The 14,667-nt window shown below is 40.8% G+C and overlaps 1 protein-coding gene across 3 annotated transcripts in view; it reads right to left on the reverse strand.

Annotated features, from left to right (window-relative positions):
• The window catches only part of paplna (papilin a, proteoglycan-like sulfated glycoprotein), a 46,093-nt gene that overhangs the window by 22,332 nt on the left and 9,094 nt on the right, over positions 1–14,667 (reverse strand). For all 3 annotated transcript variants that reach the window (XM_052580597.1, XM_052580596.1, XM_052580595.1), the window contains exons 8-11: positions 10,028–10,151; positions 9,862–9,942; positions 6,062–6,234; positions 5,676–5,799 (exon numbers count right to left, since the gene is read on the reverse strand). In XM_052580597.1, coding sequence (XP_052436557.1) covers positions 5,676–5,799; positions 6,062–6,234; positions 9,862–9,942; positions 10,028–10,151 — 502 coding nt within the window. The remainder of the gene's footprint in view (positions 1–5,675; positions 5,800–6,061; positions 6,235–9,861; positions 9,943–10,027; positions 10,152–14,667) is intronic.

Below are 14,667 nucleotides of genomic sequence, written 5' to 3' on the forward strand. Positions count from 1 at the left end.
TTAACATGCTTGGATACAGCACTCTGGGAACAGCCAGCTTCTTTGGCAATGAATGTTTGTGGCTTACCCTCCTTGTGGCTCAGCAGTCTTCCCCATGATTGTGTAGCCTAGTGAACCAAACTGAGAAACCATTTTAAATGTTCAGGAAACCTTTGCAGGTGTTTTGATATGATTTGCTGACTGACATGTCACCATATTCTGATTTGTTGAGAGTGAATTGGTGTGTTTTTGTTAAAAGTGAGCCAAAATCATCACAATTAAAAGAACCAAAGACTTAAACTACTTCAGTCTGTGTGCATTTAATTTATTTAATACACATATTTCACAATTTGAGTTGAATTTCTGAAATGAACTTTTCCACAACGTTCTAATTTTTTGAGATGCACCTGGACATAAGACAAAACAAGCATTAAGGCTTCAAAAAAAAAATGTATATATATATATATATATATATATATATATATATATATATATATATATATATATATATATTCAAGATTCAAGCTGTATTTTTTTTATAATTAGTTCCCTCTAAACCTGTAATTTTTATTTGTAATCCAGGGGCTCCCACAGTATTGGAAAGCCTAGATATATGGATGCATAGATGGAAATAAGCTCTAAAATTTAAATTGCTCAGAAATGGCTTATTGAGCAAACATGGGAAAAGTACACATTTATTGGTAATAAAAAGTTGTTACATTTTTTGTTTGTTTATAGTTTGTTTTTGATTAGTTTTTATGTCTTTTCTGTTTTCAGTTTCATGATTGATTTTAACTAACCTGTTAATTAGTTCAGCTCTCCTTTATTTGTTCCCTGATTATTTGTTTCTTTTGTTATGGATTAGGAATTTTCTGTTCTGGTGTGCCTCACTGGTCTGGGCCCATGTCTGCTTATTGTTTAAGCCCTCAGTTTCCTGTTCCCCTTTGTCCTGTATTGATTTGGTTTGTTTGTGTTATAGTGGTTGTATTTTCCTCCTGTTTCATGTTTTTAAGAGATATTAAAACATCTTCCTAAGGATCTTTTGGTTGCACTTTATTTTACAGTACGTGTACTAACATGTACTTATAGTGTACTTACAGTGTATTTATCTAAGAAAGTTTTGGTAATACAAGGTAACTACATGGGGTAGGGTTAGGTTTAGGGGTAGGTTCAGGGTTAGTACCTAGTTATTACATAGTTATTGTAATTACTATAATAAGTACATAGTATGTACATGGGGAACAGGACTGTAAAATAAAGTGCTACCGATCTTTTTCATTGTGTGCTTCACTGCACCTAAAAACCCATGAGAGAATGCAGAAACAAAACAAGGATTTAATAAACCGGGCTGAAGATTAACTCCTCACCAACAGCACGGATGACCTCTGGAGTGGTATGTGGAGGAGTTCTTGGAAAACTCCCATCTGGTGAGTTGAAGCAATACATTTCTCAATGCCTGCTTTTGGATGGGACTGAAGTTATAAATATGAGTTATGTCAGTTCCTTTCTCCCGTTGATTGTAATAGGCCCTTAGTGAACTTCATTGCTTATGTCCTCTGTCTGAACAATTCAAATGTTGTAGTTGATGCAGTTTATGAGTGCAATCATTATCATCATTCAGTCTCCATCCGAAATCATGTGGGCACTCCAGCTCACCTAAGCCTGCACCCTCCATATACCTTAGCACTGGGACCATGTCACCCAGTCCACCTGTCTTTCCCCAAGACTGAAAGATGATTTCTAACAGAGCTGACCTGATACCTAAAGTGGCAGATCCAGCCTTTACTTTCTTCTGGGTAGTTCTGAAGAAGACGACTTCTTCTATCCAGTCTTCAGCCCAGAGTCTGTTCTTGAATTCTCTCCAGAGTGTCAGCCCAGTCCTAAGATTGCTAAATCTCCTAACTCCAGCCCATGAGTACAGCTAGTGATGGCTCCAGCCCTTGAGCACAGCCCAGTGATGGCTCTAGCTCTTAAGTACAACCCAGTGATGGCTCCAGGCCATGAGCACAGCTCAGTAGTGGCTTCAGCCCTGGAATTCAGCCCAGTGTTGGCTCCAGCCCCAGAGTACAGGCCGGTTATGGCTCCAGGCCCTTGGTACAGCTCAGTTATGGCTCCAGCTGTGGAATTCAGCCCAGTGTTGGCTACAGCCTGAGTATAGCCCAGTGATGGCTTCAGCCCCTGAGCACAGCCAAGTGGTGGCTCCAGCCCCTGACCAGAGTTCAGTGATGGCTCCAGCACCAGCGTACAACCCAGTCTCAGCTTCAGCCCCTGAGCACAACCCAGTGATGTCTCCAGTCCATGAGCACAGCTCATTTATTTTTGCCAGCCCCTGAGTATAGCCCAGTGTTGGCTCCAGCCCCTGAACACAGCCCAGTGTCGGCTCCAGCCCCGGAGTACAACCCAGTGATGGCTCCAGCTTTACAATTCAGCCCAGTGATGGCTCCAGCCACAGAATACAGCCCAGTTATGGTGCAAGCCCCTGAGTATAGCCCAGTGTTGGCTCCAGCCCCTGAGCACAGCCCAGTGTCGGCTCCAGCCTCGGAGTACAACCCAGTGATGGCTCCAGCCTTTGAGTATAACCCAGTGATGGCTCCAGCTCTCAAGTACAACCCAGTGATGGCTCCAGCTCTCGAGTACAACCCAGTGATGGCTCCAGCTCTCGAGTACAACCCAGTGATGGCCCCAGCCTTTGAGTACAACCCAGTGATGGCTCCACCTCTCAAGTACAATCCAGTGATGGCTCCAGCCTTCGAGTACAACCCAGTGATGGCTCCAGCTCTTGAGTACAACCCAGTGATGGCTCCAGCTCTTGACTACAACCCAGTGATGGCTCCAGCCCTCGAGTACAACCCAGTGATGGCTCCAGCTCTCGAGTACAACCCAGTGATGGCCCCAGCCTTTGAGTACAACCCAGTGATGGCTCCAGATCTTGAGTACAACCCAGTGATGGCTCCAGCTCTCGAGTACAACCCATCGATGGCTCCAGCTCTCGAGTACAACCCAGTGATGGCCCCAGCCTTTGAGGACAACCCAGTGATGGCTCCAGCTCTCAAGTACAATCCAGTGATGGCTCCAGCCTTTGAGTACAACCCAGTGATGGCTCCAGCTCTTGAGTACAACCCAGTGATGGCTCCAGCTCTTGACTACAACCCAGTGATGGCTCCAGCCCTCGAGTACAACCCAGTGATGGCTCCAGCTCTCAAGTACAACCCAGTGATAGCCCCAGCCTTTGAGTACAACCCAGTGATGGCTCCAGCTCTCGAGTACAACCCAGTGATGGCTCCAGCCTTTGAGTACAACCCAGTGATGGCTCCATCTCTTGAGTACAACCCAGTGATGGCTCCAGCTCTTGATTACAACCCAGTGATGGCTCCAGCTCTTGATTACAACCTAGTGATGGCTCCAGCCCTTGAGTACAACCCAGTGATGGCCCCAGCCCATAACCACAGCTCAGTTATGGCTCCAGCCCTAGCATTTAGCCCAGTGATGGTTCCAGCTCCAGAGTCAGCCCAGTGATAGCCCTGGCCCCAGAGGATAGCCCAGTGTCATCTCCATCCCCTGAGCACAGCCCAGTGTCGGCTTCAGCCCCGGAGTACAGCCCAGTGATGGCTCCAGCCCCTGGCCAGAGTTCAGTGATGGATCTAGAATCTGATAATCACTGTCTGATTAAATTATTTTAATTATTCAGAATATGTTGCCAATAGTTTCTTTACATAGACAAGGTTTGAAATTAGCATGAACCTCCAGAATGTTTTTATTTAAATATTTTAATTATTTTACAGAATTTTAACATATTGTCACTCCTATTGTCTGTAAATAAAAAACTTTTGTCATCACAGCAGAAATATCAGAAATACCTCTGAATATCATTTTTGAGTCAAAAAGGTTGCGATACACTGTTCTAATAGTGACATTAGCTGGCTTTACCCTTGTTAAAAATGTGAGAATTTGGTCCTTATTTTGCTTTAATGACAACATGAACAGGCTGGGGTGATCAGTGTAAGTTAGTGCATATGCAATGATCCTGTTCTACAGAAGAGTAGATTTCAGTACTTACAAATTGTAGTCTGTTACTGATTACAAATTACATATTGAAAACTGTAGTTAGTTACATAATGTTGGTTACTTGTTTAAGGTAATACATTCATACTACTTTTGAGATTACTTTCAGATTACTTTTTATCAAATTTGTTTTAAACTTACCATCAAAGTACAATACTGATATAAAAAAGTAAAGAAAAACACATTCTATATTTATGTCAATATCATACACCAGGGTTTCTCAAACTGGGCTTAATGTAATAACTGCAGCAGGGTTAATAATTAGTAAAATCATAAAATGTTTAAATAATAATAATTTAAACACTTGAACGCTAAAAATATAATACATTTTATTTGTTCTTCTGCAAGTCAATGTGACCATTAACCAACATCAAAGAACTGTAAAAATGCAAATGTATTGTTAAATTACTGAAATTTATTATTCAAGTAAATACTAGTTAATTAATAGTTATTTCAAGTAAATACTTTTAAGGGATCTGGCTGACAAAAAAAAATAGGGAATACCTGCATTATATGAAAAAAATATTAATAAACATGAAAACAACAATGACATTATAGGCCCAAAGTCTTCCAGGTTTGAAATATTTTTGTTCAGATTTCCAGAATCACCAGTTACAACATAAACTGCTGTATTCTGGCACCCAACCCCCGTTCTGCTTTCCTTCTTACTAGATATTGATAAAGATTGTTATTATGCATCATCATGTGCATCTCACCAACAGCAGCCCTCCCAAGCTTTGATGATAAGTGTCTTAACTGCAACTGCTCCTGATGTACTTCAGTAAAAACAACATCCAAACTGCCTCAAGATTTCTGCTGCAGCTAGTCTTTAATCAGAGATTAAATAAACCAGAAATTAAACATCCCCTTCATACTCTTCAAACAGTGCCACTTTAGAGCTTTCCTTCCACAGGATATGCCACTGGAGCCGGTTGGCTTGATACACACCCTATCTGTCCTGATCAGTCCAGGGTGTTTGTGACACAAATCTATGCATTTTTAACAGAATCCACAAAATGCCCGTGTAAAAAGCCTGGTTAGCTGTTTATGGCAGTAAACCGAATTTGAACTAAACTGAGCTGAGTGATTACACTACAGTCTTAAGAGCTGCTTTAAATCCTAAAATAGTTTCATAATTTGACATTGTTATTTTACAGTACATCGTTAACATTGTTATTTTCCTGTTTATTTATGTGAAGCTGCATTAAACAATGTAGATGTTACCATTATCATATTGCTAATTTTTCAGTGTATACAAATGAGACTAAATATGCACTCATCTGCAAAAACATCCAAAACAGAAATCTGAACACTGGATAAAGCCAGGTTCAAAGTTTCTCTTGTTACCACTCTCTAAATAAATACTGTCAGAATCATATTAAAGGCAGCAAAAAAGCATCATGTTTTTATGGATATAGTGTTACATATATCAGCTTGCATAACACTATTATCTAAACAAACCTCTCTGTAAAGCCCTTAAGAAAACAGACAGGAATGAAACTTTCAGTCAAACTTGCCTGTTGTATCTTGCCTTAAATGTACAGACACTCTTCCCGTGTCCTTCTACAAAACCCAGCGGCTGAGCCTGGCATATTTCCTCAGTGCAAACTACTTATTGGTGCTCAGATACTGACCTGAGCTGCACTCCTTGCTGCAGGCAGACCAGGAGCCATAGCTCCAGTAATATCCCTCCATTGAGCGTCCGTTCGGCAGATAATACTCATACTCCACTCCCTCATTGTCCTCTTGAGTGATTAGCTGTAGAGAAACAGACACTGGTGGTCATAGTGTTCTGTGGAAAATATGTCTCAAACAGGTGAAGGCAAGCAGCACGTTTTTGTTTACATTTTGCAGGCTCTCCTTCATTGCAGTGCCTCACTCTGAAACATGCAGCTCATACATTTATTCGATTAAATTGCACTAGCCACTTCCAGTTTTGTTTTGATTAATTGTGAATTCTACTTCCAACATTAATTAACACACACTCAAATCTAATAGGAATCCTTAAATGTGCTCTCACCTCTATCACTAGGGGCTCAGTGGTCGGGCCGCGGCCTGTGATTATCTCAGGAGTATTTTCCCCCTCGGTTCCTCTCTGGTAATACAGCACAGTGCCAGCAATAGGTGTGGAACGAGAGAAGTCGATCACCCAATGTCCGTTAAGGTAGTACTCACCACGCAGGTTTTTGATTGCTGTCAGAGGAAAAATGCAAGGATACAAAGGTCAATGATGCTGATGAATGGATTAGGATCTTACTAGAGCTGTAGTCAAGTCCGGCTTTGTCGAGTCCAAGTCAAGTCCAAGTCCAGGACTAGTCGAGACCGAGTCAAGACCGAGTCCAAAGAGGTTCGAGTCCAAGTCAAGTCCAAGTCCAAAAGTTTCGAGTCCAAGTCCAAGACCGAGTCCAAATGAGTGAAAAAGGGTCCTATTCAAGACCACATACTTAACTACTGATAATGTTTGTGATGCGAGAGACAGCATATCTCCTATTCTAAGAAAATCATTTTACATTATTATTTGTAATGATCAAAAAGCATGTGCAAAGTAACAACTCGGTAGGACAGGGCTCTCCAAACTACTTCCTGGATGGCCAATGTCCTGAAAAGTTTAGCTCCAACTGGCCTTAAAACACCTGGAAGATTAGTGTGTCTAGTAAGAGCTTGATTATGTTCAAGTGTGTATAATTAGGGTTAAAGCTAACAGGGGCATTAAACAAGATCCTGGGCCCTATGCATAGGCAGTCCTGATGGGCCCCCATGCCCCCCACCCATGAAAATATCCAGGTAAAATAAAATATATTTCAGATTCATACTTTTCAAGGGCCCTCTCTTCCTTTGGGGCCTTGCTAATGAGTACTGGTTTTACCCCCAGTCCGACCCTGGGAGCTAAACTTGGATAAACAAACAAAGTTTGGAACTGTAAGGTCCAATAATTTTTATGTACTTTATTTTTTGTTGACATTATATCTGTGGTCAAAAATGTATATGACTATGCCTAATTGGCACAGTGCACAGACACACGCAAAGCTCGGGATATGACAAATGCGCGCAGCAAAGCTAGAATGGATATGTTTGGCTCTACTGGGCATGCGCACATAAATACCGCAATTTTTGTCATACTGTGCTAGTGTTTGCATAGACTAGTCGAGCACTGTCAGAAACAATCGACTACTCCAGCATGTATTAACCATAATGCATACAAAGTGTTTGCAAGTACGACGTGAATTTTAGAATTACAATATTGCGTGGAGCTGTTACTATATGACCCTATGTTGCATGTAAAAATAAAATAGGCCTATGTAATGTAATAATTAGGGTTGTGCCTGAAGCCGAATACCTTATTCGGAATGGCACGGATAATGGCTTAAAAAACGAATAACGGACAAGGAATAATTCTGCCTGAATACTCGGCTAAAGCTGACAGAGTCTGGTGTTTGCTAGATAACAGGTGAGCCAGGGCATCAGCGCCAGAAGTGAATGAATGTAAACTTTATGAGTGAAAAGAGAGCAAATCAAACACCCCATTGTTGTCGCCTCTCTGTGCATCTCTCAGAAATCAGAGCGTTGCAAGAGTAATTTTACCTATAATAATACATCATAGCTACACGTTATATTATTTGTATATATTTAAAAGGCAAATATTGAAAGCTTAGGCTACCATATGATACGAATGAATGGAATAAGCACAGCGCGCTCTCCAATCAAACAGCCGCGCTGCGCGTCTCAGTCTCTCAAAAACCAAATCAGTTCTCTCTCAAGAGTAGGCTAATAATCAACATAGATATGGAAACATTGTATACTTGTCCTACATGTTTGCATCTTTATGTTTTGCTGGTTTGCGCGGCACACACACATCTGTTTAGTGAAGTCGACTATAAATTATAGACTCGCTCAAAGTGTTCTGCGTAATGAAAATGTGCGCATTGAATGGATTCAGTCGTGTTCAAATGATCACTATGACAAGTTTGTCATGACATCTCTCTGCTTGCATGATAAATATTATTTTAGAAATTAATAATTAATTCAGTTTAACACGACATACTTGTTCAGTGATAACTACGAAAACATATATAAAAAGTCATAACAGTCTTATCAAGTAACTGTAGGCTACGATGTTGTATCCGAATGCAGATAGGAAAAAATGTGTGATTGTTACAGATACAAATACAGGCTGTTACATGAAAATGTAAATATGTAATGTCATATATAAAGTTTTTAAAATTTACATATTTAATTGTTGCATAAGGCTATACATTAATACGCGTTTATTGATAAAAAAAAAAAAGGCTATCTAGGTGTAGACGTAAATAAAACACAATCTAACAGGTAGAAAATTAAATTAGAAACATCTAAACTTTTCAGGTCGCAGTAAGTGCACCACTGGTCATGCACATCCTTTCCCGGAACAATACTGAAAGCTAAGGCAAGATGGAGAAACAGATGATCATAGTTGTACAAGGATTTTTTAAATGAATCTATTAGCAGAGCTACTGCAAGTGATTTTAAGTGCTGGAATTCCATTTATTCTTTGCTGAAACTTCTGCGTCATCATGGAGAGCGGGTCATGGTTGCCCAGCAACAGCAGACGCCACTGGAGCGCAAGCGCAGATTACAGAGTGCTTTGGAAATAAGGAGAGCGTCGCGCCTAGCGTTTTCCATACAGTTTCAGTCGCGACATCATGCAAATGTGGTTTTGTTTTGAAGGAGACATTTTTTATTTTATTTTTTTGCTGGACTCGGTCGAGACCAACTAGAAGACTTGGCGAGTCCAATGGCCAAGTCCGAGACAAGTCCGAGTGCAAATTCAACGAGTCCGAGACAAGTCCGAGACGACAGAAAAATGTCTCGAGTCCGGACTCGAGTCCAAGACCGGACTCGAGTACTACAGCCCTAGATCTTACTCCCATACAGTGGAGTCTCGTTGAGGGAGGCACAAATGGGACGAGGATGATTTAATGTTAATAAAATTTAGAATTCATTTTAGTTCATGTCTTAGCCAATCACCATCGAGTGTTTACTTTCAGCGCTGAGGAGTGTTGAGAAAAGAAACCTCACAGAGGAGCTTAGCCTCCCTTCTGGTACAGTATATCAACCAATCAACATAGAGAATTATGTGATATTAGTTTGAACGTCTCCAGCTGCACTGATAATTTACGATGTACTTATGATGAGTAGTGATATTTAATGTTGAATCACCAAAAGATTTATCAAGCTGTCATTCAAACAGTATATATACACAAATTAAAAATAAAGAGTGAACACGTCTGAGCTGGATATAGGCTACAGCAGTCGTCTTAATTATACAGCACAACAGACTTTTAAGAAGGGATATTATTTTCTGGTTACACTTTATTTCGATAGTCCACTTTAGATATTCTACCATCTATAAGTAACTTTGTAACTACATGTCAACTACATATCAACTAAATTTGCAACTACATGTCTACTAACTCTCAGAGTACACTGTTAGGGTAGGTTTAGTGTTAGGGGTAGGGGTAGGTTTAGGCTTAGTATAAGTTGACAATAAGTTGACAAAGAAAGTGTTAGACGATATTAAGCAGACAGTCTACTAATACTCTACTAACTGCTAGTTGACATGTAGTTGCAAAGTTACTTACTGCTAGCAGAGTGTCTAAAGTGGACTATCAAAATAAAGTGTTTCCTATTTTCTTTATGTTTTCTGACTAAAATCAACCAAAACACCATTTTAAAAAAAGTTAAGCAAATAATAATTATTATTGGTAGGGATCCATAAACCAATACAATTAGTGCCTCCTCTATTTTAAAACCCACGAGCCACCGCTGCTTACATACACTCACCAAGGTAATTACGCGTTGGTACTGTTTCCTTAATGCTGATTGTGGTCGCCCCAACAGGGATGATGAACATCTGATTGTAACCTGTAAGCAAGAGATAAAACGATTTTTTCAGGCACAGGAACATGCATCTAAAATGTAAATGTGGTTATATTTTGGGCGCATTTACCTTTGGGCAGGTTTCGCATTGAGAAATTGTTTTTGACTAGACTGCATGACTGTCCGTTTCCTCCACACTGTAGACAGGGATCCTCCTCCTGGAGCGAATCCAGCATGTTATCACAGCCGAGACGCTGTGAGCAGACAAAGAACAGACACAGTGCTGTAGTTCTCTAAACACCATACAAGTTCAAGGTAAAAGACTTCCTGTGGCTGCACGATTTAACAAAGATGCTGTTGTTCAACTCCACACTGAGAGATTCTTAACGTCCACTGAGAAACCTCAAACAGCCAATTAAAGGCTCTTAGAAAGCTCACTGTTTTCACTCTCTTCCTACTTTTAAAATGTCAACTTTAAAGCAATTGTGAATATGATAATTATTCTAAATAGACCTCATTAAAAAACCAAGAACAAATGACTAAATGTTAAAATGAATTCCAAGAATTTAAAGCTATTAGGCACGCAAAATATTTACTAAACCACAGCAGGCAAGAAAGCACCTGCAGAAGGGATGTGCAAAACTGCATATTTCCATAATTGACCAGTGAGTTGGGTGGGATTTCTGGATGCGAGTCGGATTTAAAGGGTTGGATGACTGAAAAAGAAAATGATATCATAAATTTCTCACACTTCATGTTTCATAACATTTGATGAGCTCTGTGTACATGTGCTGATTAAAGATTATATGTGAATCAGTGTTATTTTAGTATCACTAATAGACTATTATTTATTATTTATTTATATATTTTTATTAATAATATTTACATTTTTCATTAATTTTAACCTCAATGAGATAAACAAATGTTGCCTTCATGTTTATTTTTTACGTAGTTCTAGTTAACGTTAATGGCCCTGATGTGAGTAAAAGCCCAAATTAATTATTTCATTAAATAAAGCAACTAATTTCACTATCTCTTTATGAACCTTTTGAAGCATCAAAGTTTTGATTGTTTGGACTTTCAATGGCGGGACAGAAATCTCTCAGGTTTCTTTAAAAATGTCCTCCGTTTGTGTTCTGAAGATGAACCAGAGTCTGGGTCAGGGCTGGGAAGGTTACTTTTAAAAAGTATTTCATTACAGATTACAAAATACATGCTTTAAAAAGTAGATTACTCAGGTTTAGTAACTTAATCTAAATACTTTAGAATACTTTGAAATACTTCAGCTTTGTAACACAAAGGAACATATTAACTTGATGTCTTGTTTTTATGCTTACTGACATCTACCACCCATAGGATTTGTGTTTTCTTTGCATTTTATTTTTAAGAACATCAATTTTCCACAGAATTTCTATGGACAACATTTTTTTTTTTTTTTTAATGAATAGGATTCTGTGCTGTTTCGTGCTGCATTCCAAGCTTCAAAACAAATCCAGGCACACCAAACACATAATAAAAGTAGACAAAACAAGTTATACAATAGATTTGTTTAATGAATGGACCGAACTTTAAAGGGGGGGGGGGGGGTAAAATAGTGTTTTGTGTATGCAAAGTTGTTCACAGTGTTAAAGAGATGGATTCTCATGCTAAACAAGGCCAAAGTAGTAAAATCATACTTCCGGGTTGCTACACGTTTCGGCTGGATTTTTTTGTTCATGGATCTAATGACGTAGACGATGGTGGAACTTCTTTTATGAGCATTTCTCTCTGAAAAGCGCGTCTGCGCACACACATTGACCAGAGTAGAGCGAGACCGTGCATGTCAACGCACTTCATCAGGAAATCGTCGTCAACGCTGCATGGGATATGTTCGAGAAGGTCTCCAAATAAGTGTCTTTTTGGATGTGAGTTATGGACAAATTATGGAGCACATGGCCTCCCGGCAAGGGGCAACCGAACGGGAGCTGGCCGCGCTCCGTATGGCTGCCGGTGCATGTACTCCGCTGCCTGACCCCCGTGTCCAGGCCACGCAGCTGCTGCCGAGGATGACATGCCACGATGACGTTACCACGTACCTCCAGATGATTGAGACCGTGGCCACCCGGGAGGTGTGGCCCAAGGTGGAGTGGGCCCGAATCATCGCCCCGCTGCTGACGGGAGAGGCCCAACGGGCTTATTTCACTCTTCCCCCAGCGCTCAACGAGTCTTACGAGGAGTTAAAAAAGGAAATCCTGGGCCAGATGCGGAGATTCACCTAAACGGCCGCCCCTTCCTCGCTCTTCTGGACTCCGGCAATGCGGTCAGCCTCGTGAAGACAGTGGTGTTGCCCCCACGGCCTGAAGCCAAAACGAAGCTCTCCATCACCTGTGTGCACGGCGACACCAGGGACATTGAAGACGTGGTAATACACTCAGAGACTGCGGAGGGTGCTACTGGAACTGCGCCGGGCTGGCCTGACTGCCAACCCCCGGAAGTGTCACCTGGCCCTCTCAGAAGCAAAGTATCTGGGGTACCAGGTGGGTTGCGGCCTGATCAGACCTCAGGAGAAGAAGGTGTTAGCAATCCTCTCCGCGCCGCGGCCCACCTCCAAGACGGAGGGCCTTTTTGGGGTTGGCAGGATATTACCGCTGCTTTATCCCTAACTTCTCCTCCTTAGCCTCTCTCCGTGGACCCCCGAGAAGGAGGCGGCGTTCCACCGGATAAAGGCAGCCCTCACAACGGAGCCGGTACTCTGAGTGACCGACTTTAACTGTCCCTTCCTGGTGCAGACGGACGCATCCGACACCGGGTCCCAGGTCCACGACGGCGAGGAACACCCGGTGATCTACATAAGCCGAAAGCTGACCCCCACGGAACAACGGTATGCTACGGTGGAGAGGGAGGCGCTGGCCGTCAAGTGGGCAGTCCTGGAGCTCAGATATTACCTCCTCGGCAGCCCCTTCACTCTCATTACAGATCACCCCCCCCCCTACAGTAGATGGCCCAGGCCAAGGAGACGAACGTGAGGGTGACACGGTGGTTCCTGGCGCTCCAGGACTTCAACTTCACCGTGCAACACCGAGCGAACGAACACAGAGGTGAGAGATGTCTCCAGGAGAGCCAGCTTATCCTAACTGTCTGTCTTGCTTTCAGAGAGCAGTGTGTGACCCCCAGCCCCACCGCACGCGGGAGAGCACAACGGACCCACACCGCCACAGCACACAGATCACAGAGGAAGCTGAGCACCCCACACCAGACCACCTCACCTCACCGCCTTCTGCCACACTATTTATTAATAAAATCCACCCTTCGGGGAACTCACCTGTACTTACTCGTCGTGTCTTTTTTCACCCCGCCATAATATATATATATTATTTTTTTATAAAATGAGTTTAAGATAAATTATAAATGAAAATGTGTCCTTTTATTATTAGACAAAAGACAAAATGTTGCATATTTCTCTGTTAAGTTGTTCAATAATAAAACTAACTTTACATTTTAAAACAAATCCTAAATCAAAATTAAAAAAAAAATCATACAATCAAAAGAAATTTTAATTTAAACACAAAATGTGTATGTTCCCTATTTTAAATCAGAGGAAACCATTTGAATTACGATATAAAAAAAGTTAAATACATGTTACTTGGATTGTATAATAATGTTTTTTTTTAATTAAAACAGAATAGTCCGATTTTAACTTTGTGAATGTGACGCAGATGTCACTCTCTGACAGCAGGTGGCACTAATGGAACAGCAGGTATTTAAAGGCTGCTGCCCCTTTAAGACCAAGTGCACAGATCCAATCTAATAATGCACAGGAGATGTCTTTCTCCACTGTATAAGTTCACTTAAGACATAACCGACTGTGTTTACCAGAATACTTGCAGCGACAATTATTTTGAGATAATTTTGTGTCTATGTTTTCATTTAGAAGCAAGGATACACGAAAGAGGAATCAATTCTTTTTAAGTGCATTCTCTGAAATGCTGCTCTCAGCGCATGCTTTGAACGAGTGCGTGCAAGATCCGAATGTGCGCGAATAGTTTTAAGTGTTTGAATCGGCAAGATTTAGAAACAAGTTCAAACGATTCGCTTCGATCTGTTTCAATGACTGGAAACATAATTGCCCCGGGACGTCGGGATAGCGATTTTGCATGCCCTGCATCTCAGATCTATCTAGTTTGTGAACCATTGGTTTCCACACTTGGTTTCATTAAACAAACAAAAAAAGAGGTTATTTTGAAAGATTGAATCAAAAGAATCATCCGTTCACGAATCAGATCATGAGCTTGCATTACTGAGTAAAAGATGATCTATTATTAAACATTTCGAATGAATGAAAACTTCAAGTTAATCTGTAAAGGACAAAGAGCTATCGTTAATTTTTTACACTTTTATTTCATGCATGGTTCATATGGATCTGTTAACTGAATGCAAAGTGTGAGTTCTAGGAGAATTGATGTGTCATGATGATGAGCATGTATCGCTCACTTGGAGTTGCTAATTGAACAGACAGCTGCACATAGTTTTTTTGTTTGTTTCAACAGGAAATCAGTCGTAGTGTTGGTTGAAATCCCCAAACTGTTTACTTAAATATTAAATTAATAAATGACATAAAAATACAAGTAATCACTGGTAATCTAAAATACTTTTCAGATGTAACTGTAATCTGATTACCCCTTATTTAAAATGTAATTATAACGAAATACAGCTACTCATAATTTGTATTTGTACAGCCCTGGTCTGGGTTTGGAACAACATTGAGTAAACGTTGACAGGATTTTCGAGTTG

This window comes from Carassius gibelio, chromosome B17 (genome assembly GCF_023724105.1).
Source record: "Carassius gibelio isolate Cgi1373 ecotype wild population from Czech Republic chromosome B17, carGib1.2-hapl.c, whole genome shotgun sequence".
NCBI lineage: Eukaryota > Metazoa > Chordata > Actinopteri > Cypriniformes > Cyprinidae > Carassius > Carassius gibelio.